Here is a 27618-nt window from a genome sequence, read left to right on the forward strand (position 1 = left end):
TTATTATCAAAATAGACTTTATTCTAGACCTTGAGATTTGACTGCTATTCCAACAGTCAGACTGCAACCATGTGAGTGAGATAATACAACGCAAGTGAGGGCAAAGACATCACCAAAAACAAAAGAGAAAAAAAAAAGATTTGCAAACTGTTATTTACATTTTCTGTGATACATCAACAGTTTTCCAGATTTTTCTCTTTTTGTTCATTTTTGAGTACATAGCTACAAATCAATCTGAATTACAAAAGTTTGGAGGAATACAAAACCTTCAAGGGCTCTCAAACATAGCAAAGATAGAAGAATCATTGTTATTATATATAGATGTTTTTTAATCGGTAGGAACAAAAAGAAAAAAGCTACCACTTGAATGCAGTGTAAAAAGCTTCTCTAAAACAAACATTAAAAAATACCATTCCACTGTCATGGACCTGTTTGAAATTGTGTAATTGTAGTACAGCTCAGTCACCATCGACACCACTGAAGCAAACTTCAAAATAGTACAAAACATTTCAAACAAGTAACATTCTGACCAAGCTCCTGTGTTTTTCTAGATTTGTATTGAGCTGATGTTATGGCTGTGAGATGACAACTGGAATGCAGACATTGGCTTAGACATTTAAACGGACTCGGACGAAATGTGATGAAAACCCTTTGAATCTCTAGAACACTGCACTATTTTTTTTTTTTACTTTTTTCAGATTTTCCTTTTTTTTTTTTTTTTTTTTTAGATGTGTTTGACTTGAATAAACACACCTCCCTGTTTCTCCATTTTACTCTAAAGTGCAGGAAAAGAAAACCCTTTCGAAGGGCAGCTAGTTCATCTTTCCAATGACTGTCAAATGGTATTTATCACAAAAAAAGCATAAGCAAAAAAAAAAGAAAAAAGAAAACAGTCTTCATGGCCCCTGGTCATGCCCAAGAACATCACATGTTGTATTTCAAACATGAAAATGTACTTGACTCCACTCCATGCTCTCGAGTGGCACACAATCGTGTGCAGTTTAACCAACAAGCACTGGCAACTGAACATGACAAAAAAAAAAAAAATCAAATAAACGCGCAGTCCATCTGTGCATAGGCTCAAATGGAGCCCGTCTCCAGAGCGTTTGCTCGAAACGAGGGAGCCCAACGCGAACGATTCGGGCAAAAGTTGGAAAGGAGTTCAAAACTCGTGGTGCACAAATAAGATGGTATTAGTCTGATTATCATTTAGCATTACTTTGCCTTGAATTGAGGATGCAAGCACAATGACATTTAGAACTGATGCAAAGTTAAAGCTTCACACCCCTTTTGCTCTCGCTTTGCTCACAGATCCCAGTTGGTGCAAACGGCCCTCCCAAGCTCCTTCTCTATGACAAAAAGAGGTCAGATCCCGGCCTGAGGTGTATGTTGCGAGGCCAACGTAAAGTATAGAGAATCTCTCTAAGCCTTGAAGATTTTTTTTCCTTTCATTTTTTTTAAAACAGCTCGACATTCAACCGGATGGATTATGAACACCTGAAAAAAAAAATCTGGGCCAGACGCAAACAAAGGACATTTGGATTGTTTGGATTACTTGTTTTGTAATTTGTTTACAATGGCAAAATAAAGCAACAAGTGGATAAAAATGATGGATGACCTAAGCGATACATCTGCATGTTTGTAGAGTGCCAAGAAGTGATGCCCTATTGAACAGTGGACATCCATTTTGAACACTAAAAACTCTCCATCCTCTTGCCCATTTCTCTCTCCCAGTATGATATAAAACTTACAGTAAAATCCAATTTAAAAACAATGTCCACAGGACACCAAATGCTGACATATGCAATATGCACACACCAACAGAGAACAACAATCAAAAAAAAAATCTTTAGAATTCTGGTACAGAGGGTTAGAAGGAGGGAAAAACAAGGAATTCTGGTGATTTGATTTGCACGTATTGGGTCTGAACTGGGTTGAACAGAAAGAAACGCCTTCCTCTTGACAGTCTCTTACACATGCTGAAAAGCAGATGTGATAAAAATGTGGTCCTTGAATGAGTGTTTGAAGGCGGGAAGGGTGGGGGGGGGAGCGTTCTGTTTGGTGGTAATGGCAGGCCATGGCACCTGGCGGGGACTACAGCAGTGTGGCGGACAGGCAGGGACAGGTCAGTCATTTTGGCTATGTACACATTCGTAGTCGGTCCATGGTTCCCCCGCGCGACTGTCATTTCCTCAGGTCTAATACACAAACCTGCAGATGGCAAAAGGACGTCAGCAGTGAACACAACTGACAGTTTACAGGCCGGAAGCCACAAGGGCCACAGTTCCTCAAATTAATAAAACTGAATTCAAATTGTTGAATTGTTCCATTGTTCTCGTCTTTAAATAATTCAAATGCATTGTTCTCCGCTTTAAATAACTAAATGAAATAATGTTATGAATAAAATGTGATTCATTAGGTTTGATTAATTATAAAGTTATTTTTTTAGGAAGAGGATGAATGTCAAACTTTCTACTTCATGTTGTGAGCCTAAATTTGAGGTACGTGAGCAAGGTTCCTATATGCAGCTGCTTGAGTGAAGTAGGAAAAAAAACTAAATTGCCGAAAACTTGCATCCATTCTTTTACTGGGCCAATAACTCAAAGACAATTACGAAATGATTTTTTTTTTTTTTTTTTTTTTTAACGGTGTCATCATAATTGGGCTTCCCCTTTGGCCAACAGACTCTGAATTTCAGGTGGGAATGTGGCGCTCTAATCTAAGCTGCATTAAGTCAGTCTTCTCAACAGGAGTGGCGAATGAGGTAAGCAACAGAGATCAGGCAGAGAGGTACTTACAGATCCATCAGATGCGCTGGCTCCTACTTTATCGCCGGTGGCATTCCAGCACACCTCAAAGATCCCTCCTGTCCCTCTGTAGCTGTGGACTAAAGCACCCGTCTGAAGACACACAAACTGAAGTTAGACACAGCTGTGCGTGCGTGCGTGCATGTCAGAATGAGACAGACCTGAGTGTTCCAGATGTGGACACACTTGTCGAAGGAGCCGCTGGCTAGGTGTCTGCCGTCAGGACTGAAAGCCACGCTGTACACGGGCTCCTGGTGGCGGGTCAGTGTGTGGATACACACCCCGCGCTCCACGTCCCACAGACGTACCGTGGAGTCGAATGATGCACTGCGAGGGAGCAGGGCAGAGTTGCAGTACATTTGATTGAACTTTAAACAACCAGCACCATACAACTGGAACAGTACAGCATGATGTTTTTTTCCCCCCCATGTTGACGTGTATGCAAGCGCAAATGCACATTGAGAGGACCATTATGATCAACTATATTACATTATCTGATCTCACCTGCGCCTTTTGACAAATTTAGTTGTACTGTGCTGTACTGTACAATTTGGTTTGCCATTGTTCCGCTCAGTCATGTCGCTCGGTGTGTGGTGACACTCAACATCCAGGACTCACCTGGCCAGCATCAGATTGGCATTAGGGTTGTTGGTCCCAGGGCCTGTTGGACTCCACTTGATGGTGTAAATTTCTTTACTGTGGGCTTGAAGGTCATGTACACACATGTCCTGTTTCATGCTCCATATCTACAAAGAATCCCACAAAAGACCAGGAAGTTAGTTCCGAGAACACATTTCTGCGTGGCGGTGTAGTGACCAGACGACACATGTATGAACTGACCTTGAGAGTCATGTCATCAGAACAGGAAGCCAGCAAACTGCCAGTGGGATCCCACTTGATTGCATTGACCTCATTCTACAGGTGGTAACAAAAGGTTAGTGGTGGGAGGGCGGTAGTTGTTTGTAGGACTACAAGGACAAACTAACTTTGCTCCAATGACTTAAGTTTGACTTACTGTGTGTCCCTGGAAGGTTTTGACGGGTCGGTCCTGACTCAGTTTACAGACATGAATGCACATGTCCGTACTACAGGAGGCAAATGTGGTATTATTCTGCCAGTCAACATCCAGAGCAGGCGCTGCGGAGAGGAACAGAATAAATGCAAATGATTGTCCATCTCGGTCGACTGGCCCTCGCACTTTGGTCATAGGTGACTCCATTACCTGAAATATTACGCTTAAAAATCCAGCCACGGTAATGTGTATTCCTGGGGGCAGAGCACCTGACAAAGAAGCTAATCTTAGGGAGCTGACTCGCAATAGGTCTCTTCAACAGCGTAGTTCCAACAACACTAGCTACTCGGACATAGTGATACACGTCGGCTCCAATGATGTTAGGATGAGACAATCAGAGATCACAAAGAAAAACATAGCGAGGACTTGTGATCTCGTCAGAAAGATGAGTCGGCATCGAGTATTTGTCTCTGGCCCCCTGCCTGGGAGAGGCACTGACGAGAGGTTTAGTAGATTAGTCTCCCTTAATCGATGGATGGCTGGGTTCTGTAAAAAGCAGGGACTGTATTTTATAGATAACTGGTCCTCCTTCTGGGGCCGCCCCGACCTGCTGAGGAAGGACGGCCTTCACCCTAACCGTGAAGGCGCCTTCACTCTTTCTAGGAATATAGATTACTGTTTGAGCCACTCATGACAGTTCACTTTAGAGCAGGCCGGGGCACAGGTGATTAGATTAGGATGGGTTTGGAGTCTGTTTAGCGCTAGGCTAGACTTCCAGCATGCACATAGCTCCTCGTGTAGACTAGAGCGTGACAGTTTGAATAGTGCTACAGTACACATAAACACACTTTCTACTGGGGTAGTAGACAAATCCAATCACTCCACCCTGACCGGTTTTGTTGATGAAACGGTGCCTGTTTCAGATAATATTACATGTGTAACAAATATTTACTATCAAATTCCCACGGTCATATCGTCCCACCGCGCTAATAAACATTTGAGAGGTGATGTCAGGCCTAGAGAACACAATCTTACTCGCATCTCGTTTAAAAATCATTCGATAGATACGCACCCTGATCGACAGATTACACTTAAACTTGGTTTTATGAATATTAGATCGCTTCATACGAAAGCAGTTCTCGTTAATGACCTCATCACGGAACATAATCTCAACGTTTTTGGTCTTTGCGACACCTGGTTAAAACCTAATGAACTGCTGCCGCTTAATGAGGCGTCGCCTCCAAATTTTGTGAGCTCGCATGTGGCGCGTCCTCGAAAAAAGGGTGGGGATGTCGCCCTCATCTCAAATTCCGAGCTTAGATTTAGGCCTCGTTCCATTAACGTATTTAAAACATTTGAAGTTGTCACTGTCCGATCCACCGCTTTACCGTCATTTTATCTTGCTGTTATTTACCGTCCACCCGGGGCTTACTCTGGCTTCCTGGTTGAATTTTCAGAATTCGTGGCTGATCTAGTGACAAATGCGGATAATATAATTATCATGGCCGATTTCAACATCCACGTGAATTTACCGTCAGAGCCACTTACTTCGGCGTTTCAGACTTTAACTGATACGTTTGGTTTTACGCAAGCCGTACAGGCAGTAACGCATAAGAATGGAAATACCTTAGATCTGGTATTATCCCGAGGACTTGCAACCTCAAATATAGCAGTACTGCCATACACTACTGTTTTGTCTGATCATTACTTAATAAAATTTGAAATTTTAGTTCCTTGTCAAAGACAAGAGAGCAATCAGAATTATAGCAGCCGTAATTTTAACTCCATGACTGCAACTGCGCTATCTGAGTTACTGTCGCTGGCAACACCCATATTTCCCGCATACATCGGCTCTATTGATAATCTTACAAATGAATTCAATGCGACATGGTTAAATGCGATCGACTCTGTGGCGCCGCTACGTCTGAAAACTCGCCGTAGATTGCCTACTCCGTGGTTCACAGATGAAACACGTACGCTTAAGCAATTATGTAGAAAGCATGAGCGCAGATGGCGTTTAACCAAACTTGATGTTTTCCATCAGGCATGGCAGGACAGCCTCCTGAAATGTAAAGATGCGCTTATCTTAGCAAAAACTCGTTATTTTTCGCAAGTCATTAATCTCAATAAAAACAATCCTAAATACAGTGCCTTGTGAAAGTATTCGGCCCCCTTGAACCTTTCAACATTTCGCGACATTTCAGGCTTCAAACATAAAGATATAAAAGTCTAATTTTTTGTCAAGAATCAACAACAAGTGGGACACAATCGAGAAGTGGAACAAAATTTATTGGATAATTTAAACTTTTTTAACAAATAAAAAACTGAAAAGTGGGGCGTGCAATATTATTCGGCCCCCTTGCGCTAATACTTTGTAGCGCCACCTTTTGCTGCAATTACAGCTGCAAGTCGCTTGGGGTATGTCTCTTATCAGTTTTGCACATCGAGAGACTGGAATTCTTGCCCATTTTTCCTTGCAAAACAGCTCGAGCTCAGTGAGGTTGGATGGAGAGCGTTTGTGAACAGCAGTCTTCAGCTCTTTCCACAGATTCTCGATTGGATTCAGGTCTGGACTTTGACTTGGCCATTCTAACACCTGGATACGTCTATTTGTGAACCATTCCATTGTAGATTTGGTTTTATGTTTTGGATCATTGTCCTGTTGGAAGATAAATCTCCGTCCCAGTCTCAGGTCTTTTGCAGACTCCAACAGGTTTTCTTCCAGAATGGTCCTGTATTTGGCTCCATCCATCTTCCTATCAATTTTAGCCATCTTCCCTGTCCCTGCTGAAGAAAAGCAGGCCCAAACCATGATGCTGCCACCACCATGTTTGACAGTGGGGATGGTGTGTTCAGGGTGATGAGCTGTGTTGCTTTTACGCCAAACATATCGTTTTGCATTGTGGCCAAAAAGTTCGATTTTGGTTTCATCTGACCAGAGCACCTTCTTCCACATGTTTGCTGTGTCTCCCAGGTGGCTTGTGGCAAACTTTAAACGAGACTTTTTATGGATATCTTTGAGAAATGGCTTTCTTCTTGCCACTCTTCCATAAAGGCCAGATTTGTGCAGTGCACGACTGATTGTTGTCCTATGGACAGACTCTCCCACCTCAGCTGTAGTTATCTGCAGTTCATCCAGAGTGATCATGGGCCTCTTGGCTGCATCTCTGATCAGTCTTCTCCTTGTTTGAGATGAAAGTTTGGAGGGACGGCCGGATCTTGGTAGATTTGCAGTGGTCTGATACTCCTTCCATTTCAATATAATTGCTTGCACAGTGCTCCTTGAGATGTTTAAAGCTTGGGAAATCTTTTTGTATCCAAATCCGGCTTTAAACTTGTCCACAACAGTATCTCGGACCTGCCTGGTGTGTTCCTTTGTCTTCATGGTTCTCTCTGCGCTTTAAACAGAACCCTGAGACTATCAAAGAGCAGGTGCATTTATACGGAGACTTGATTACACACAGGTGCATTCTATTTATCATCATCAGTCATTTAGGACAACATTGGATCATTCAAAGATCCTCACTGAACTTCTGGAGTGAGTTTGCTGCACTGAAAGTAAAGGGGCCGAATAATATTGCACGCCCCACTTTTCAGTTTTTCATTTGTTAAAAAAGTTTAAATTATCCAATAAATTTCGTTCCACTTCACGATTGTGTCCCACTTGTTGATTCTTGACAAAAAATTAAAATTTTATATCTTTATGTTTGAAGCCTGAAATGTGGCGAAATGTTGAAAGGTTCAAGGGGGCCGAATACTTTCGCAAGGCACTGTATCTATTTGATACAGTGGCAAAGCTAACACTACGCCAGCCGATCCCCGATAGCTCCTTCCACTCAGGTGACGAGTTCATGAAATTTTTTGCTCAAAAGATTGAATCCATTAGGGACGAGATCAAGAATACCATTCCAATCGCTCAGTCGAGACCGCCGTTTACCAGCGCTGATGATCATGCAATAACCCTCTCAAATTTTAAAAGCGTGTCCCTTGAAAGGCTTACACGATTGGTTAGTGCGGCTAAACAAACAACATGTTTACTCGACCCGCTTCCAGCCAAACTACTTAAAGAATTATTTCAAATTTTAGGACCGTCCGTCTTAAATACAATCAATCTGTCTGTCTGTCTCCTCTGGGATAGTGCCAACAGCCTTTAAAACCGCTATCATTAAACCGTTACTTAAGCGACCAAATCTTGACCCGGACTGTCTCAGTAATTATAGGCCAGTTTCAAACCTCCCATTCATAGCAAAACTTCTTGAAAAAGTAGTAGCGCAGCAGGTTATTGATTACATGGTCGCCAATAATCGATGACTCTTTTCAGTCTGGTTTTAGAGCTAATCATTCCACTGAGACAGCACTTGCTAAAGTGACTAATGAACTCCTCATAGCTATGGATTCAAACAAACTGTATTGTTACTACCGTAATTTTCGGACTATAAGTCGCACCGGAGTATAAGTCGCACCAGCCATAAAATGCCCAAAAAAGTGAAAAAAAACATATATAAGTCGCTCCGGAGTATAAGTCGCATTTTGGGGGGCAATTTATTCGACAAAATCCAACACCAAGAACAGTCATGAACGAGCAACAACAGGCTAAACGATAGCTATGCTAACGTGACATAAACACAAACTAAGAGCTGAGAACGGCCCTGACGTAAAATTCAGAGTTATTCAAAAAACTATTACATAAATAACACGTTAATAAAACCATCTGCGTCACTCCAATTCATTAAATCCATCAATCGTCCTTTGTCAACAATGCGTGCGCGCCGCTGACGGCTCGTGCACTTCAAAATATTCCACAGGCCCATATAACGATATATAAATTATATATCAAATAACTATTATATAAGCAATAATGTTATCAAACCATCTGTGCACTCTAAATCATTAAATCCATCGATCAAATTCCTCGTCCTTTGTCAACATCGCCGCGCGTGCGCCCTGACGTCAGCCTCGTCGTTATTCCACAGATCTACTATATAACTATATTGTAGCGTTAACAAAGTTCAAGGAAAGACGTGGGTTTGGTAAACGGCTCTTTATTTAACAAAACAAACTTCCAGGCGTGTGGCGGCGTGGACTTCCAGCCACGGAAGGGGAAGAGAGCTCCATACAATAGGACCGGGCGTGCGTAAAAGCCATGACCGAGCCCCATCCACCGTCCTCGGACAGCCACCCGGCTGAGCGCCGGCCCTCGACTTCCATCCACGGAGGTGAAAGAGGAGGACCGGGCGTGCGTAAAAGCATTGTCCGAGTCCTATCCACCGTCCCTGGACGAGTCGATCTTTGTCCTTTATGTAAACAACCGCCGCGCTGCTGACGCGCGACCGCGACGTCGCGTCGCGCTGCTGACGTCAGCATGACCATTTCCCGTGACTCCCGGTTCAAGATGGTGGACAGGTCTGCACGTCGTCAACCAGCTAAAGCGATCATCTAGTGTTTCTATGTATCTCTATGAAGCCAAATCCCAAAGTAGTAGTAGAAGAAGAAGCACATGTGATTGGCGCTTTGCTGAAGGGCTGCTCACGCGTCACTCGACGGAGCTGTCTTTCACCTCCGTGGATGGAAGTCGAGGGCCGGCGCTCAGCCGGGTGGCTGTCCGAGGACGGTGGATGGGGCTCGGTCATGGCTTTTACGCACGCCCGGTCCTATCGTATGGAGCTCTCTTCCTCTTCCGTGGCTGGAAGTCCACGCCGCCACACGCCTGTAAGTTTGTTTTGTTAAATAAAGAGCCGTTTACCAAACCCACGTCTTTCCTTGAACTTTGTTAACGCTACAATATAGTTATATAGTAGATCTGTGGAATAACGACGAGGCTGACGTCAGGGCGCACGCGCGGCGATGTTGACAAAGGACGAGGAATTTGATCGATGGATTTAATGATTTAGAGTGCACAGATGGTTTGATAACATTATTGCTTATATAATAGTTATTTGATATATAATTTATATATCGTTATATGGGCCTGTGGAATATTTTTAAGTGCAAGAGCCGTCAGCGGCGCGCACGCATTGTTGACAAAGGACGATTGATGGATTTAATGAATTGGAGTGACGCAGATGGTTTCGCGCTGCTGTCGTCACTTGAAATTCAAATTACAGTAATCCCTTGCTACATTGCGGTTCGTTTTTCGGCGTTTCATTTTTTTAATTATTTATTTATTGAAATTTTTTGAAAAAAAAACAAACACATAAGTCGCTCCTGAGTATAAGTCGCCCCCCCACCCAAACTATGAAAAAAAACGCGACTTATAGTCCGAAAATTACGGTACTCGATCTTAATGCTGCCTTCGACACTGTAGACTTCGATATTTTATTAGGGCGTCTTAAAAGTTGTGTTATTTCAGGGTCAGCACTAGGCTGTTTCTATTCCTATCTATCAGACAGGACGCACCGAGTGGTCCATGGCAATACGTCCTCTGAGCTCTACAAGGTTACGTGTGGTGTCCCACAGGGATCGGTACTCGGACCAATTCTATTTATTATTTATATGATTCCGCTTGGAGATATAATACGTAAATATAATATTAGTTTTCAATGCTACGCGGATGACACCCAACTATATATGCCGTTATCGATGACAGATCCGCGGGATTGTTGTAATCTTGAGGCGTGCCTTGCGGAGATCAAGCAATGGATGTCTCTCAACTTCCTTCGTCTTAACCCAGATAAAACTGAGATGTTGATAATTGGTCCAACTCGTTATCAACACTTATTTAAAGAAACCACTATAACTATAGATAACCGTACTACCACTAAGAGCGATACTGTAACTAATCTCGGGGTAATATTTGACCAAACGCTCTCCTTTCAAAAGCACATTAAGAATATAACCAGAATTGCGTTTTTCACTTTCGTAATATTGCTAAGATTCGTCCGATCCTCTCGACCGGTGATGCGGAAACTATTATACATGCGTTCGTCACGTCGCGCCTGGACTACTGCAATGTATTATTCTCTGGTCTTCCTAAGTCCCGCATCAAAAGTCTACAGTCAGTACAAAATGCTGCTGCGAGGCTGCTCTCACGGACAAGAAAATTTGATCGCATTACCCCAATATTAGCGAACTTGCATTGGCTCCCGGTCCATTTAAGATGTGACTTCAAGGTTCTTCTATTAACCTATAAATCACTGCATGGCTTAGCGCCTTCATATATTGTCGACCTAGTTGTTTTATGTTCCATCTCGTAACCTTCGTTCGCAAAACGCTAGTCTTTTAGTGACACCGAGGGCCAAGAAAATGTCTGCAGGGTCTAGAGCAGGGGTCACCAACCTTTCTTAAACCGAGAGCTGCTTCCTGGGTACTGATTAAGGCAAAGGGCTACCGGTTTGACACACTTCTGAAATAGCCAATTTGCTCAATTTAGCTTTTACTATGTGTTATTATTGTCATTTCCAGTTCACATGTAAGTGTGATTTTAACAAGAATAGCGGAAATACAGTCAAACCTCGGTTTTCAACCACAATCCGGTCGAGAAGCAAATCGGTCGAATTCCGAATCTATTTTTCGCATTACAAATAATAGAAAATTTTTTAGTCCGTTCCAAGACAAAAAAAAATCCCTTTTTTTAAGCATTTTTTCATTTGCGCATTTTTGTCCGATTGCTTAACTGCAGCGCACCGCCGAACGCGCAACCGTAGCGCGTCGGACACTGCGCAACTGCACCGCGCTGGTCGCATTATTGTGACAGAGCCGTCGCTGAAATTTAGAAAATATTTTTAAACTCCTGATGTACTTTCCAAAATTCAAGTGGACCTAAGTGCGCAGGGAGCTTAATTTTGTCCGATCGCGCAACTGCAGCGCACCGCCGAACGCGCAACAGTAGCGCGTGGCCGACCGCGCAACTGCTCCGCGCTGGTCGCATTATTGTGACAGAGCCGTCGCTGAAATTTAGAAAATATTTTTAAAGTCCTGATGTACTTTCCAAAATTTAAGAGGACCTCAGTGCGCAGGGAGCTTAATTTGGTCCGATCGCGCAACCGCAGCGCGCCGGGCACTCACTGTCTCATTGCTTTAAGAGCGTATTTGTGTTTTAGGGTGGCTTTACTGCTCCCACTTGCTTTCTTTGGAGGCATGATTAGGGGTTAATACAATCCTCAAAGTAACGAAAATACAATAACTACGGAGTCAGTCGGCATCCGGGCCGCGCGGTCGGGTTTTCTCGGGTCCTCCCGGCTCATCTCGCGAGGTTCGACCTCAGAATTTTGTTCGACAACCGAAGCAGAAAAATCTCAAATTCTTTGTTCAAATTCCGATTTGTTAGAGAACCAGGACGTTCGGAAACCGAGGTTTGACTGTAAAATGAATTAAGATTAAGATTAAAGTCCCAATGATCGTCACACACACACCTGGGTGTGGTGAAATTTGTCCTCTGCATTTAACCCATCCCCATGTGATTTTAATCCATCCCCTGGGGGAGAGGGGAGCAGTGAGCAGCAGCGGTGCCGCGCTCGGGAATCAGTTGGTGATCTAACCCCCCAATTCCAACCCTTAATGCTGAGTGCCAAGCAGGGAGGCAATGGGTCCCATTTTTATAGTCTTTGGTATGACCCGGCCGGGGTTTGAACCCACAACCTTCCAGTCTCAGGGCGGACACTCTACCACTAGGCCACTGAGCTGAATAGATGCACCTCACTGACAAGTGCCGCTATTTGAGCTAATTTTAGAACAGTCCTGCGGGCGACTCATGCGGTCCTCACGGGCACCATGTTGGTGACCCCTGGTCTAGAGCATTTTCTATTCGGGCTCCAAAGCTTTGGAATGCCCTACCAATGAATATTAGAACTGCTCCTCAGTAGAAACATTTAAGATACGTTTAAAGACACATTTCTATGATGTGGCCTTGAATTAACCTGTAGTGGCCGATTCGGCTGGAGTTTGTTTTCGCTCCCTCTCCCCACCCCCCTCCCCCCACCCCACGCTATCCCCACTGTATAAACAGTTTTGACGGTGCACTGCTTCCCCCTCCTGAGACGCCGGATGGTGGACCAGAATTTCTTCGGAGCCGTCCGGAAGTCATTCTCCATGGCCTTGCCAAACTCCTCCCACGCCCGGGTTTTTGCCTCAGCAACCGCCGAAGCCGCGTTCCGCTTGGCTATCCGGTACCTGTCAGCTGCCTCCGGAGTCCCGCAGGACAAAACGGCCCGTTAGGACTCCTTCTTCAGCTTGACGGCATTCCTTACCGCCGGTGTCCACCAGCGGGTTCGGGGATTGCCGCCACGACAGGCACCAACGACCTTATGGCCACAGCTCCGGTCGGCTGCATCAACAATGGAGGCGCGGAACATGGTCCACTCGGACTCAATGTCCCCCGCCTCCCCCGGGACGTGGGAAAAGCTCTGCCGGAGGTGGGAGTTGAAGTTCTTCCTAACAGGGGATTCTACCAGACGTTCCCAGCAGACCCTCACAGAGCGTTTGGGTCTGCCAGATCGGACCGGCATCTTCCCCCATCATCGGAGCCAACCCACCACCAGGTGGTGATCAGTTGACAGCTCCGCCCCTCTCTTCACCCGAGTGTCCAAAACATTTGCGGCAAATGATTGTAGGACACGTTAATGGAGGAAATAGTTTCAAACTATTTTCTCGGTCTCATTTGTACTATCACAAATATCTGACATTCTCTCTGGGGTGTATCAATGTTCTATTGTATACATCAACAATGAACTTGGTTTCAAACTCACCTGAGTGAAAAGGAAACTGCTGCTTTGCCTCTCCTGTGTGAGCGTCCCATATAATTGTAGTCTGGGTAAAAGACAGTGTTTTGTATTTCTAGCAACAATGAACAAGAAAAACTGGCATATCTTGCTTTTGGCAAATATTCAGGCTGCAGTCATCAACTATAACATATAATAAAATATACAATATACCATTAAGTTTTTAAAAACAGTTTGAGTCTCATCCATGAATTTACGGGCTGTGTTGGCAAAAATACGTTATTCCACTGGTGAACACTGGATGGCAATGTTGAATAGCCAGCTAATGGTCACATTAGTTTATAACAGTGCACAGCTAACTTGAAACAGGTAAATATTGTAAACACCGAAAATACATTACAGAAAATATCTGCACACACTTTTCTGCCAGCAGTGTATGTTAGAGACCAAACCACCAATAATGACTTACCTTGTCTACCCCAGCACTAAGTATGAAGTTTCCTTTCTTATTCCACTTAAGTGCAAATATGGGACCTTTGTGCTGACCCAAAGTACTGGCCAGGTTACCTGTAAGAAAAAAAACAACACACATTTGTTTGAGGTATGCAGTAATATTAAACTACAAAATAAAAATAGTGCGAGTTTACCGTCTTTTGTCCATATTCTGGCAAAGCCATCATAGGAGCCTGTTGCTAGGAGCGTGCCCTCACTCTGAAAGACAAATATTTTTCATCCATCCATCTTCCGCTTATCCGGTTGGGTCGCGGAGGAAACTCGTTTCGGCCGCTTGTATCCTGGATCTCGTTCTTTCGGTCACGACCCATAGCTCGTGACCATAGGTGAGGGTAGGAGCATCGATCGACCGGTAAATCGAGAGCTTTGCCTTTTGGCTCAGCTCTCTCTTCACCACGACGGACCGGTACAGAGTCTGCATTACTGCCGACGCTGCACCGATCCGCCTGTCGATCTCACGCTCCATCCTGCCCTCACTCGTGAACAAGACCCCAAGATACTTGAACTCCTCCACTTGGGGCAGGATCTCATCCCCGATCCGGAGAGGGCATTCCACCCTTTTCCGACCGAGGACCATGGACTCAGATTTGGAGGTGCTGACCCTCATCCCGACCGCTTCACACACGGCTGCGAACCGCTCCAGTGAGAGCTGGAGATCAAGGCCTGAAAAAGCCAACAGCACCACGTCGTCTGCAAAAAGCAGAGACGCGATGCTGAGGTCCCCAAACCGGACACCCTCAACGCCTCGGCTGCGCCTAGAAATTCTGTCCGTAAGAATTATGAACAGAATCGGTGACAAAGGGCAGCCTTGGCGGAGTCCAACCCTCACTGGGAACGAATCCGACTTACTGCCTGAAATGCGGACCAAACTCTGGCATCGGTGATACAGGGACCGAACCGCCCTTATCAGTTGGCTGGGCACCCCGTACCGAAGCACCCTCCACAGAACCTCCCGAGGGACACGGTCGAACGCCTTCTCCAAGTACACAAAACACATGTGGACTAGTTGGGCAAACTCCCATGCACCCTCGAGGATCCTGCCGAGGGTGTAGAGCTGGTCCACTGTTCCACGGCCAGGACGAAAGCCACACTGCTCCTCCTGAATCCGAGGTTCGACCTCCCGACGGACCCTCCTCTCCAGCACAACTGAATAGACCTTACCAGGGAGGCTGAGGAGTGTGATTCCCCTGTAATTGGAACACACCCTTCGGTCCCCCTTCTTAAAGAGGGGAACCACCACCCCAGTCTGCCAATCCAGAGGCACTGTCCCTGATGTCCACGCAATGTTGTAGAGGCGTGTCAGCCATGACAGCCCCACAACATCCAGAGCCTTTAAGAACTCCGGGCGGATCTCATCCACCCCCGGGGCCCTGCCACCGAGGAGTTTAACTACCTCAGTGACTTCGGCCCCAGAGATTGGCGAGTCCGCCTCAGAGTCTCCAGGCCCTGCTTCCACAATGGAAGGCGTGTAGGTGGAATTGAGGAGGTCTTCAAAGTATTCTCCCCACCGACTCACTACGTCCCTAGTCGAGGTCAGCAGCACGCCATCCCCACTGTAAACAGTGTTGACGGTGCACTGCTTCTCCCTCCTGAGACGCCAGATGGTGGACCAGAATTTCCTCGAAGCCGTCCGGAAGTCATTCTCCATGGCCTCGCCAAACTCCTCCCACGCCCGGGTTTTTGCCTCAGCAACCGCCGAAGCCGCGTTCCGCTTGGCTATCCGGGACCTGTCAGCTGCCTCCGGAGTCCCGCAGGCCAAAACGGCCCGTTAGGACTCCTTCTTCAGCTTGACGGCATCCCTTACCGCCGGGGTCCACCAGCGGGTTCGGGGATTGCCGCCACGACAGGCACCAACGATCTTATGGCCACAGCTCCGGTCAGCTGCCTCAAATGGAGGCGCGGAACATGGTCTACTCGGACTCAATGTCCCCCGCCTCCCCCGGGACGTGGGAAAAGCTCTGCTGGAGGTGGGAGTTGAAGCTCTTCCTGACAGGGGACTCTGCCAGATGTTCCCAGCAGACCCTCACAGAGCGTTTGGGTCTGCCAGGTCGGACCGGCATCTTCCCCCACCATCGGAGCAAACCCACCACCAGGTGGTGATCAGTTGACAGCTCCGCCCCTCTCTTCACCTGAGTGTCCAAAACATGCGGCCGCAAATCCGATGACACGACTACAAAGTCGATCATCGAACTGCGGCCGAAGGTGTCCTGGTGCCAGGGGGGGTTGTTCCTCCCAATCACGCCCTTCCAGGTCTCACTGTCATTGCCCACGTGAGCATTGGAGTCACCCAGTAGAACGATGGAGTCCCCAGAGGGAACACTCTCCAGCACTTCCTCCAGGGACTCCAAGAAGGGTGGGAGCTGCCGTTTGGTGCATAGACACAAACAACAGTCAGGACCCGTCCCCCCCCACCCGAAGGCGGAGGGAGGCTACCCCACGTTTACCGGGGTGAACCCCAATGTGCAGGCGCCCAGCCGGGGGGCAGTAAGTATGCCCACGCCTGCTCGACGCCTCTCACCGTGGGCAACTCCAGAGTGGAAGAGAGTCCAGCCCCTCTCGAGAGGGCTTGTACCAGAGCCCAAACTATGCGTGGAGGTAAGTCCAACTATATCTAGTCGGAACTTTTCTGCCTCACACATCGGGCTCCTTTCCAGCCAGAGAGGCCTGGCTCCAGAGGGGGGACCCGGTGACCTGCGTCCGGGCAAGGGAAAACGAAGTCCATTTGTGTTTTCCGTCAGAAGGGGCTTGGGTGAGCCGTGCTTTGTCTGGCCCCTCACTGAGGACTCTCTTGCCATGGGTGACCCTACCAGCGGCATAAAGCCCCAGACAACATGGCTCCTAGGATCATAGGGGCACGCAAACCCCTCCACCACAATAAGGTGATGACTCACGGAAGATTTTTCATCATAAAAAACAAAAAAGAGAAACTACCACCAAAGAAAGTGATCACAGGCTCGTGCACTCAATTTAACGCGACCAAGCATACGGGGCATGAGGTGAACTCCTACTCACATTCCAGTCTAGTGAGGTGACGTCTTTGTTGCTGGGTACGTCCTGGCCCCCTTCCCGTATGCAGTGCCTCAAAACCAGCTGGGTGGACCCACCTGAGCTGTTCTCACTCAAGTTCCAGATTCGAGCCGTCGAATCGCCAGACCTGTCGAAGATTTACAAAATTTATGAGTGGATCAATTCAATTTCAAAATGTTATGAACAGGACGCAAATTTAACAGACCACATTTTGAAGACTTCAATTTACAGGATTTGATCAGAATGTTTCTCATGAGAAAAGGCGCTTCAATCATTCAGACGAGCAATCAGGGGAAAAGAAATTACCGTATTGGCCCGAATATAAGACTACCCCACTTATAAGACGACCCCCTCTTTTTCAAGACTCAAGTTTGAAAAAAGACTTTTTGAACACCAAATTTAATTTTTATAATTACAGTTCATCTGAAACAAATGATTATAACAATATATTCGAGAGAAAAAGCATGTTATTTTGCCTCATTCAAATCATGCAAAACCTGTCTATCACATCTTAATATCTGAACATTTAAATATGTAAACTAAAGTGCAATCACATTTGTAAATGAATGGCTTCTGGTTTTTGAAACGTAAATAAACCAATCTACTATGATAAAACAACAAAATTGCAATAACTTCATTAACCATCAAAGTGAAGTCTAACTGTAGTCTTGAAACAAATCTGAATAAGGAAAAACATTGCAATAAAATAATGCAAACTGCTACCGCTATTGTTGGGGAGCCTGAGGACTGTATAGGGCAGGGGTAGGCAATTCCGGTCCTCGAGGGCCGGTGTCCTGCGTGTTTTCTATGTCACCGGATGCAACACACAGGATTGTTATCCAGCTTCTGCAGACCTTGCCAATTATCTGACCATTTGAATCAGGTGTGTTGCAACAGGGTGACATAGAAAACATGCAGGACACCGGCCCTCGAGGACCGGAATTGCCTACCCCTGGTATAGGGGGTTGGCTCGGATGGTTATGCTCTTTTCGCCCCCGGGTGTCGGTCAGAACACAGGAGGGAAGACGTGGTTCAGTTTTGATTGCTTTACTGAATTATTGGCAAAAAAGTAACAGGCACTGTGACTCATAGGGGCATACAGGCAAACTGGCAAAAGGGTATTGTGTGAAGCTTGTGAAGGGTGTGTGTGGTTCTGCAACAGACAGAAATACAGCACGTCAACACTCAACTTCTGACGTCACACAACACTCGTAGACGGCACACATTACATAACTAACTGCTCGTAACGGTTCCGCTATACTAAATAACCATAAATGAAATACTCTCTGCTATACTAAATAACCATAAATGAAATACTCTCTGCAACACACCAAACATAAGTCATCGAGACAACAAAATACATTTGCTGGCGACCGTTAGTCGCGTGCCGCTGCGTAAAGCCTACTCGTACGATGCGAGGCAAACTTAAAGGAGCGCGCCGGAGCTGTCAATCAAACGGTGCGCACACGAAGCAAACCGCAATCGGACAAACGGCACAACAGTGGACACTAGTAACAATGAAATGTATATGCTCACTTTGTGTCAAAGACGCACACGATCACAGCAACATACTCAGTCGATACCAGCAACTTTTAACTTACCGCTGCGCATAAGTAAATAGGTATAATGTCTAGACCCCGAATGTAAGACGACCCCCACTTTTTCAGTCTTATTTCAATGCAAAAAACATCGTCTTATATTCGGGCCAATATGGTATTTCACAAGCTATTACATCTGTGGGTGATTAGAAGAGGAAATTGGGGTAGTGTTGATGGAACATTATGTGAGTTTGCCTGCACGTTACATAACATTGTAGATTAAAAGAAGTTTCACAATACAGCGTTGCTTTGCCTTACAAGTTCAATTCATTCTATGTCCAGCCTAGTAACACTTCTGAACGTAGTTGAATGTTATTCCACAGTGCAATAATTTCACTTGTCAATAGTTTTCCAAATGGGCAGACCAATCATATTATAGTCAGAGATAACCAAACAGACTATTTGTAAAAGTGAATACGTATCTAGAGGCACTGACCCAGACGCCAGCAAGTCGTTGACTGGATTCCAGGCACAGATAAAAACCTCAGATTCATGACCTCTGAGGACCATGGCTTTACTCTGGGGTATTTCTACGTCCCGATCCACCTCCATCATCTCTGAGTGGTGATCTACAACAAGGAGCAGATCAAAGCAAATCAGACAAAAACACAAGTGGAAGAAGAACAATAAATAAGGTTTTTCCCCAAACTTTTCAGAGAACTTTTTTTCTTTTTACACAATCTGGAATTTTAAAAATCGCAGAAATAGCCCAACTGGGGTCCAAACCCTCCAACAAGAGAATACAAAGCGGTTTAATAGTGTGTTTACAACCATGAGCTTGCTTACTGGCTAAGGCATGGGATCCATTTTCCTCCCCATTGGCTGCACCCTCTCCGTTCTTGGTGCTACACTGGGGCCCAGTGCTACTGCCACTGCCTGCTGCCGCCTGCTGTTGCTGCTGGGCCAACTTGTCCCTGTAGGCCTGCTGCCTAGTTTGGACTACATCGGGCATCACTGCATCGATCAGTGACAGTGACTCAATGGGGCGCCCGTCAAATAAGGTCCCATCCTGCACGTACAACCAAACAAACAAACAAAAAGGAAGGACATTAGAGAAATGTGTTGTTAAAGATGTTTTGACAACAGATTAATGCGGGAGTGGCAAAATGAAGCCGCGTGTCGATGTACAGATGACGACTGACTTCATTGATGCTGACTTCAGCCTCCACGTACTGCAGGCCCTTCTGGATGATGGAGATAAGGGCAGCAGGGGGCACCAGGGCTCCATTGATGTTGGACTGGCTGATGTGGCTCTCTATGCCAAAGGTGAATGCTGAGTGTGAGAAGCCTGGAGAAGAACATGACATTAAGAGAAGGAAATGGTTCAAAAGGTAAAAACAACTGTGGAACAGAACAAAACAAAGTCTCTAAGTTGAATGACTTCAATTCACATCACATCTGGGTTTACCTGACTCTTGCAGGTATCTGTAGACCAGGAAATTAACCTCATCACTGCTTATGCTCATTTTTAGTCCTGGTCATTAAACCATTTGGTCAGCACATAGGAGCCTGGGGAAGTCAAAACAAAAAAGAGATTTGCTTATTGACAGTCGAGAGCAAAACACTACGTAGCGTCCACGCACCATAAAAACACAGAGGATGGCATTTCACATAATAAACAAGTACTACTGAATGGAATTACGCTGAAATTTGAGAGGGGGGGGGGCACAAAAGTGATCTTTCACTTGATGAAGAAATTAAGGTTTTTCTCCAAGCTCGGGCAGGAAAACGGTTTCCATTCATTAACCTACGACTGGAGATAATTACAGTCAAACCGTGGTTTTCGACCACAATCCATTCCAGAAGGCGGTTCGAGAAGTGAATCAGTCGAATTCCGAATCTATTTTTCCCATTACAAATAATGGAAAAAGATTTACCGTAATTTTCGGACTATAAGTCGCTCCGGAGTACAAGTCGCATCAGTCATAAAATGCCCAAAAATGTGAAAAAAAAACATATATAAGTCGCTCCGGAGTATAAGTCGCATTTTGGGGGGCAATTTATTCGACAAAATCCAACACCAGAACAGTCATGAACGAGCAACAACAGGCTAAACGATAGGTATGCTAACGTGACATAAACACAAACGAAGAGCTGAGAACGGCCCTGACGTAAAATTCAGAGTTATTAAAAAAACTATTACATAAATAACACGTTAATAAAACCATCTGTGTCACTCCAATTCATTAAATCCATCGATCGTCCTTTGTCAACAATGCGTGCGCGCCGCTGACGGCGCTTGCACTTCAAAATATTCCACAGGCCCATATAACGATATATAAATTATATATCAAATAACTATTATATAAGAAATAGTATTATCAAACCATCTGTGCACTCTAAATCATTAAATCCATCAATCAAATTCCTCGTCCTTCGTCAACAACGCCGCGCGTGCGCCCTGACGTCAGCCTCGCCGTCATTCCACAGATCTACTATATAACTATATTGTAGCGTTAAAGTTCAAGGAAAGACGTGGGTTTGGTAAACGGCTCTTTATTTAACAAAACAAACTTCCAGGCGTGTGGCGGCGTGGACTTCCAGCCACGGAAGTGGAAGAGAGCTCCATAGAATAGGACCGGGCGTGCGTAAAAGCCATGACCGAGCCCCATTCACCGTCCCCGGACAGCCACCCGGCCGAGCGCCGGCCCTCGACTTCCATCCACGGAGGTGAAAGACAGCTCGGTAGAGTAGGACCGGGCGTGCGTAAAAGCATTGTCCGAGCCCCATCCACCGTCCCTGGACAGCCACCCGGCCGAGCGCCGGCCCCCGACTTAAATCCACGGGAGTGAAAGAGAGCTCCGTAGAGTAGGACCGGGCGTGGGTAAAAGCCATAATAGTTTCTCAAACCTTCTGTGTCACTCCAAATCCTTAAAGCCTTCAAACTCTTCGTCCGCCGTGTCACTTAGAAACAAAGCTGCTAATGATGCCGGTAGTACGTGGGGCCCTTCGTCATCTTTGTCATCCCGTGATCAATCTTTGTCCTTTATGTAAACAACCGCCGCGCCACGCCGCGCTGCTGACGTCACTTGAAATTCAAATTACAGTAATCCCTTGCTACATCGCGGTTCGTTTATCGCGGTTTCACTTTTTTTTTTTTTTGTTGAAAATATTTGAATATTTTTGAAAAAAAACACATACCGTTTTTCCCATGTATAATGCGCAAAATTTAACTAATTTATTGTCCTAAAATCTGGGGTGCGCATTATACATGAGTACAATTTTTTTTAATTAATTTTTTTATTTTATTTTTTTATTTTATTTTATTTTTGTGAAGAAAATCATGGTACAACAATTTTTGAAGAAAATCTTGTCACGGATGGTTCTTTACAACGTCACTTTCCTCTTTTCATTTTAACCTAACTAATCGCGGTGGTGCCTTTCTGGGCAGTCGGAGAAATCAACACCAACAAAAAAAATACATCCAGCTTAGTTAAGAAATCACCAGAAAGATCACCATGACAATTGTGAATAATAAATAAATAATTATTATATATATTATATATATTATTATAATAATAAATAATTGTGATAAATAACTGGAACATCACTCAAATATTGGTGATTCCGTTGAGAGTCTCACATATTTCTTCGCTATCGAGTTTGCTACTGCATGCGTAGTGATACTGACCGGCAGAATAACATCCGGTTGTTCCCAAAGATGATCTTTTTTCTGAAATAATTTTATGTTTACGGACTTAAGTAACCCGGCCGGGTCATACCAAAGACTATAAAAATGGGACCCATTGCCTCCCTGCTTGGCACTCAGCAGTAAGGGTTGGAATTGGGGGGTTAGATCACCAAATGATTCCCGAGCGCGGCGCCGCTGCTGCTCACTGCTCCCCTCTCCCCCAGGGGATGGATCAAAATCACACGGGGATGGGTCAAATGCAGAGGACAAATTTCACCACACCCAGACGCGTGTGTGACGATCATTGGGACTTTAAAAAAATAAATAAAAAATTTAAAAAAAAAAAAAAGTCAAAATTTGGGTGCGTATTATACATGGGTACAGGCTATTTTCCAGCATCGACATGCCATTTTTAGGGTGCGTATTATACATGGGGGCGCATTATACATGGAAAAAAACGGTAAGTCGCTCCTTATTATAAGTCGCCCCCCCACCCAAACTATGAAAAAAAACGCGACTTATAGTCCGAAGATTACGGTAATCCGTTCCAAGACAAAAACACCTTTTTTAAGCATTTTTTCATTTCCGCATTTTTGTCCGATCGCGCAACTGCAGCGCACCGCGGAACCGTAGCGCGCCGCGGACCGCGCAACTGCACCGCGCTGGTCGCATTATTGTGACAGAGCCGTCGCTGAAATTTAGAAAATATTTTTAAAGTCCTGATGTACTTTCCAAAATGTAAGTGGACCTCAGTGCGCAGGGAGCTTAATTTGGTCCGATCGTGCAACCGCAGTGCGCCGGGCGCTCACTATCGCATTGCATTAAGAGCGTCTTTGTGTTTTAGGATGGCTTTACTGCTCCCACTTGCTTTCTTTGGAGGCATGATTAGGGGTTAATACAATTCTCAAAGTAACGAAAATACAATAACGGACGGAGTCAGTCGGCATCCGGGCCGCGCGGTCGGGTTTTCTCGGGTCCTTTCGGCTCATCTCGCGAGGTTCGACCTCCGAATTGTGTTCGACAACCGAAGCAAAAAAATCGCGAATTTTTCGTTCGAATTCCGATTTGTTCGAGAACCGGGACGTTCGAAAACCGAGGTTTGACTGTAGTAGTTAATCTGAGGCAGCCATTATAGGGTATTTCGAAATACGTCTGGAAAAGATCTCATAATAACAGATCTCAGTGCTTGTCTTCGGGAATCCAGTTTCTTGCAGAACTAGCACGGTTTAAATGCAAGTGTGGAAATAAACATGGGGTCTGGACAAGGGAATCTTATTTCCATCTGCTAGCTGGCTAAAAGCCTTTCTGAGAAGTTTCTAAGACAAAAACGGAAATGCATATTATCACATGTCCAGACGTAAAAATAAATGCAAGTGAACCACGAATATATATGAAAGACTTGACAAGGAAATGGTACATGGTGAGGAAGCAGCAGAGAAAAATAATTTGTCACACATTCCAAATTATGCAAGTGACGTTCTCAGATTTTTATCAATAGTCTGGCACCCAGCATAATTATCCTCGTAAAAATAAAAACATGAAACAACTTATTTCTTAAGATTGATAGCAGCTTTGTAAATGTTGCATCCATTGAACGTGAGAGTTTTTTGGTCAGCCTCTGCTCAAATTTCTTGCTAGGGTGTCAGAATAGCCTGCAGCGTAGATGTGAACTGCCTCCCAACCTCTATGGCGAAACCAGCACAGACAAGAAAATGAGGATTCTGTAATTACTGCCGTGTCCCGAGCTCCGTGATATGGTTAAAAATAAAGTGCTCATCCTTAAGAACACCTCAAAGGGCAAGTCATGGAGCCGTAACCCTGGACAAGCCTGCCATTCCATTTCAATTCTCTATTTTTAGCTGATGTTCGTGTCCTCCCTCATCCTTGTAATTATAAGCAAACCAGAGCCTTTTTTGTTCAAACGGTGAAAAATACTGCCAAACTGCGGCCAACTCTGCATCCAAAGCGGATGTTAGGTCGCTTTGCAGCACCAAATATGGGCAGGATTGCTTCGTGTCATCATTCCATCCAGTTGTTTTGCTTGACATAATTGCACATGATTAGATGGACAATTTAGAACACAAGTCTGTACTTCAGTTTTACAGAAGCATTTCCGAGCTTTTAGATGGATATGGCAACACTTCGTTGTCGAATTGATTAGGGATGCACTGCTACTGACACTGACTAGTTTACGACTGTACGGTACTCAAACTCATGCAAATGGACAGATGCTACACAAAGAGTCAAGTCAGTTGCATGGAAATACTTTAAAATAAATATGAGTGACAACGATTTTTGCTGACTGGAAGTTATACTCTGCCTGTGCCCCAAGCATCGAGTTTAGACGCTAGCCACTAGCCAAAACGCTGGCAACAGGCGCCGTATTATGCAATGTCTGAATAAGTGCATTTTTTTACCATTCCTAATTAGCAATTGAAAATGGGCACAGGGCGACGTGTTGATGTTGGTGGCAACAGTTTGTGTGTCAATATAAACTGGCCTGACTACAGTTGGGAAGACAAGTCAGCTGCCAGGTCTGTCATTGCCTTTTTTTTAAAATATATTTTACGCTTAATTTCTCCCGAAACTTCATCTTCTGCTGCCCATCTGTCTTTGCGGCGCACATGAGCAATAGTGGTAATCTGGGTCATCCATGATGTAAAAAAAAATCACGATTACATTTAGATTAATTGCCTGGCTCCTCGTGATATTCCCGATTAGTCATTATATAACAAATTTAGTCAGTGCAATCTGATTTTCCATATTTTAAACCTCAACAGGAATTTCGCTCTATTTTCCATCACTGCATTTTCTGTCGTGACTATGATCAGGCAGGAACCAAATTTAACCATCATCAACCAGAGTACCGGCAACAAACAACTGCAAGCACATGACAGCTGCTGCCAACCTCCCTCTCTTAACTGTTGTCATGTTTCCACTGGAAACAATGGTGACAGTCGCAGATTTAATGTGACTAGATGTGGATGGATAGATGTGCCTCCTACACTAATGGGTTAATAGTTTATGTAGTTCATGTAATTCATGAACGCCATCGTCACACTAGTTGAATACGAGGCACTCTCACAGATGGGAAAACGAATGAAAAATATCTTACCCATGTGATCAGTATGTCTTTATGCATGCATCATTGCTTTGTTGTCCTCAAAAAGAAGGGTCAACCCCTAAAAGACACAAAACAAACAAGATTTGTCATAGAAGCATTTATGTTACATCACTGAACAATATTGCAACTCATTATGAAGTCACTCGTCTAAACTGCTACCATGTCACCAATGTTAACCTACATTTAAACTCTACTTCAAGTGAGAAATGTGCAGGCTGAGTCAAATCCTATCCACACATGCCATACTGATGACAGCACTATGACAATGAACTTGTATCAAATAAACACTTCAGTCAAGTTGTGCCAGCGTGGTTGAAAAGTAAACAGGGAGGCGTGACACCAAACAAAGAGAAAATGGGTCAACAACCCAAAGCTAAATTAGTCGTGGATAATTCCACTGCATAATGTGAACATATATTATCAATCAGCTTTATTTGCCGTTTGGAAGTCTACACTTGAAAGATTTTGCATTCATTCGCAGGACATAAAAATGACCCAAATTCATAGGATACCCAAAGTTAAATCTGATATCATCAACCATTCCAATATTGTGTCATGCACCATTTTGGCCTTTTACTCCCAGATTCAAATTTAACAACGGTCAACTGCGTCACCCTGGATTTGCTGCTTTACCGTGGGGGGGGGAACTCACAGCGTATTGCTTTGTCCCTTCGTTATATTTGTTAGTTTCCCTCTACGACGAAGTCGCGTGTGTGCAAAAGCGTGTCAACATGCTTATCTGTCGGGAGGCTAAATTAGCAGGATAGCGTGGCGTGCTAGCCATTTGCGGAAATACGTCGCCCATCCCCCAACGGAGCGGCGCTGAATGGGCTCGACGTAATAATAGTGTTGATTTACACCGATGCACTTCGCCAACTAATGGAGATTTATTTGATCGCTTAATTGACTAATAATGCATTTAGGTTAGCAGTAAGCAATGTCATCACTTAACCATCAAGCGTACATTATTGAAGCCCCTGCATTGTAGGTGAATGCATGACAAAAGGCAACGGCACATCACCTCATTTTAATGTTACAAACTGCAATTGAAGCATATTTAGTGCAATTTAATTACAATTGTTTATCCATTTTCTGGTTATCATTTACACACAGTACAGCGACGCCGCAGCCGGCAATGCTTTTCTAAAGGCGGTCGCCACACAAGGCGCTTTTAATTTGAATTAATATTGTTGTGATACAACAGTGAGTGTTGCTGATACTTCGTAGATGTCTCCATCACAACACCACAAATAGATTACAATTAGCTTCTTTTCAAGGGGATTGATATGAGTACTGAACGAGGACATAGCTAGTTAGCTCCAAGCTAACCTAGCTCCTCCGTGCTAAAGCTGCTAACGAGCTTGCTAAATGCTAGCGTGCCAGGTGTCGCTATAATCTGGTACCTACTTGATTTAAAAACCTTTTCAAATACGACGATATCTCCCGACAGTTCTCGTGTACAACTTGGAGCGTGTCATGTGTGTTATCGATTATCGTTTTTTGTTGTTATTGTTGCAAATGTTAATATCAATCGTTAGGTTGAAATATTAAAGCTAAAGCCAGGCGGTAAGAAGCCTGCAACGCTTTCAGACGTTCGACATAGTGGCTTGACCCAGCAAGCGAAAATTAGGTGCCTGTAACTACTGTTATTATCACAGCGCCGCGCTCATTTCATGTGTACACTCCCAGCATGTTTATGGTTATCTCAAATAATTATTGAAGACACCTCAATCGGTAACACACATTCATTCTTTAGAGCACAAGCAAGCAGTAGTCGCAGTAGCAAAAATCGCGACAACGGTGACTAACCTATTTTCCGAAAAGCAGCAAACACCCGGTGATATTTCCCCTCTTGTTTTGCTGATAAGCTCCGGTTATGTTGGACGGCTTCGTGGTAAAACGGAGTCGCATATCCTTGCCGAGCGATGAGCGGAAAATGTAAAATACCAAGGCCTTGGAAGTTTGTCCTGCAGCCAAGTACCAGTCATAACAACAGAGTGAGCGCCCATCCCCCACTACACAGCTCATTTGTGCATGTGTGGTCACCACTAGCGAGGATTAATGACACCCCACCCCCTATCCTCACCCCCTATCCTTTCCTCAGCCATTCAGACTGGGAAAGTCAACAACAAGTTTACATCATCGTTGCAATTTCTGTTCTACACACATTTTTGTGTGTTTGTCGCTCGATACCTAATCCATAATCACATTATTTCATACAGCGTCCCTAAATACCATATGTATGCTGAT

General features: G+C 44.7%; 1 protein-coding gene across 2 annotated transcripts; it reads right to left on the reverse strand.

Moving 5' to 3' along the window:
• LOC119136980 (F-box-like/WD repeat-containing protein TBL1XR1) lies at window positions 1-27392 on the reverse strand. 2 transcript variants are annotated; one of them, XM_037275905.1, is made up of 16 exons: window positions 27178-27392; window positions 25360-25426; window positions 20022-20122; window positions 19756-19901; window positions 19400-19622; window positions 19050-19182; window positions 17001-17142; window positions 14123-14186; window positions 13945-14042; window positions 13503-13563; window positions 3823-3944; window positions 3648-3722; window positions 3426-3553; window positions 2969-3134; window positions 2799-2900; window positions 1-2211 (listed from the first exon to the last, which is right to left on the reverse strand). In XM_037275905.1, the coding sequence occupies exons 3-16, from the start codon at window positions 20077-20079 to the stop codon at window positions 2185-2187; spliced, it is 1545 nt and encodes a 514-aa protein (XP_037131800.1). In that variant the 5' UTR covers window positions 20080-20122; window positions 25360-25426; window positions 27178-27392; the 3' UTR covers window positions 1-2184. The 2 variants fall into 2 exon arrangements, with proteins under 2 accessions (XP_037131800.1, XP_037131801.1); XM_037275906.1 differs by lacking the exon at window positions 27178-27392 and adding an exon at window positions 26776-26979.
• Window positions 27393-27618: the final 226 nt, after the last annotated feature.

The sequence above is a fragment of the Syngnathus acus genome, chromosome 17, assembly GCF_901709675.1.
Source record: "Syngnathus acus chromosome 17, fSynAcu1.2, whole genome shotgun sequence".
Lineage (NCBI taxonomy): Eukaryota > Metazoa > Chordata > Actinopteri > Syngnathiformes > Syngnathidae > Syngnathus > Syngnathus acus.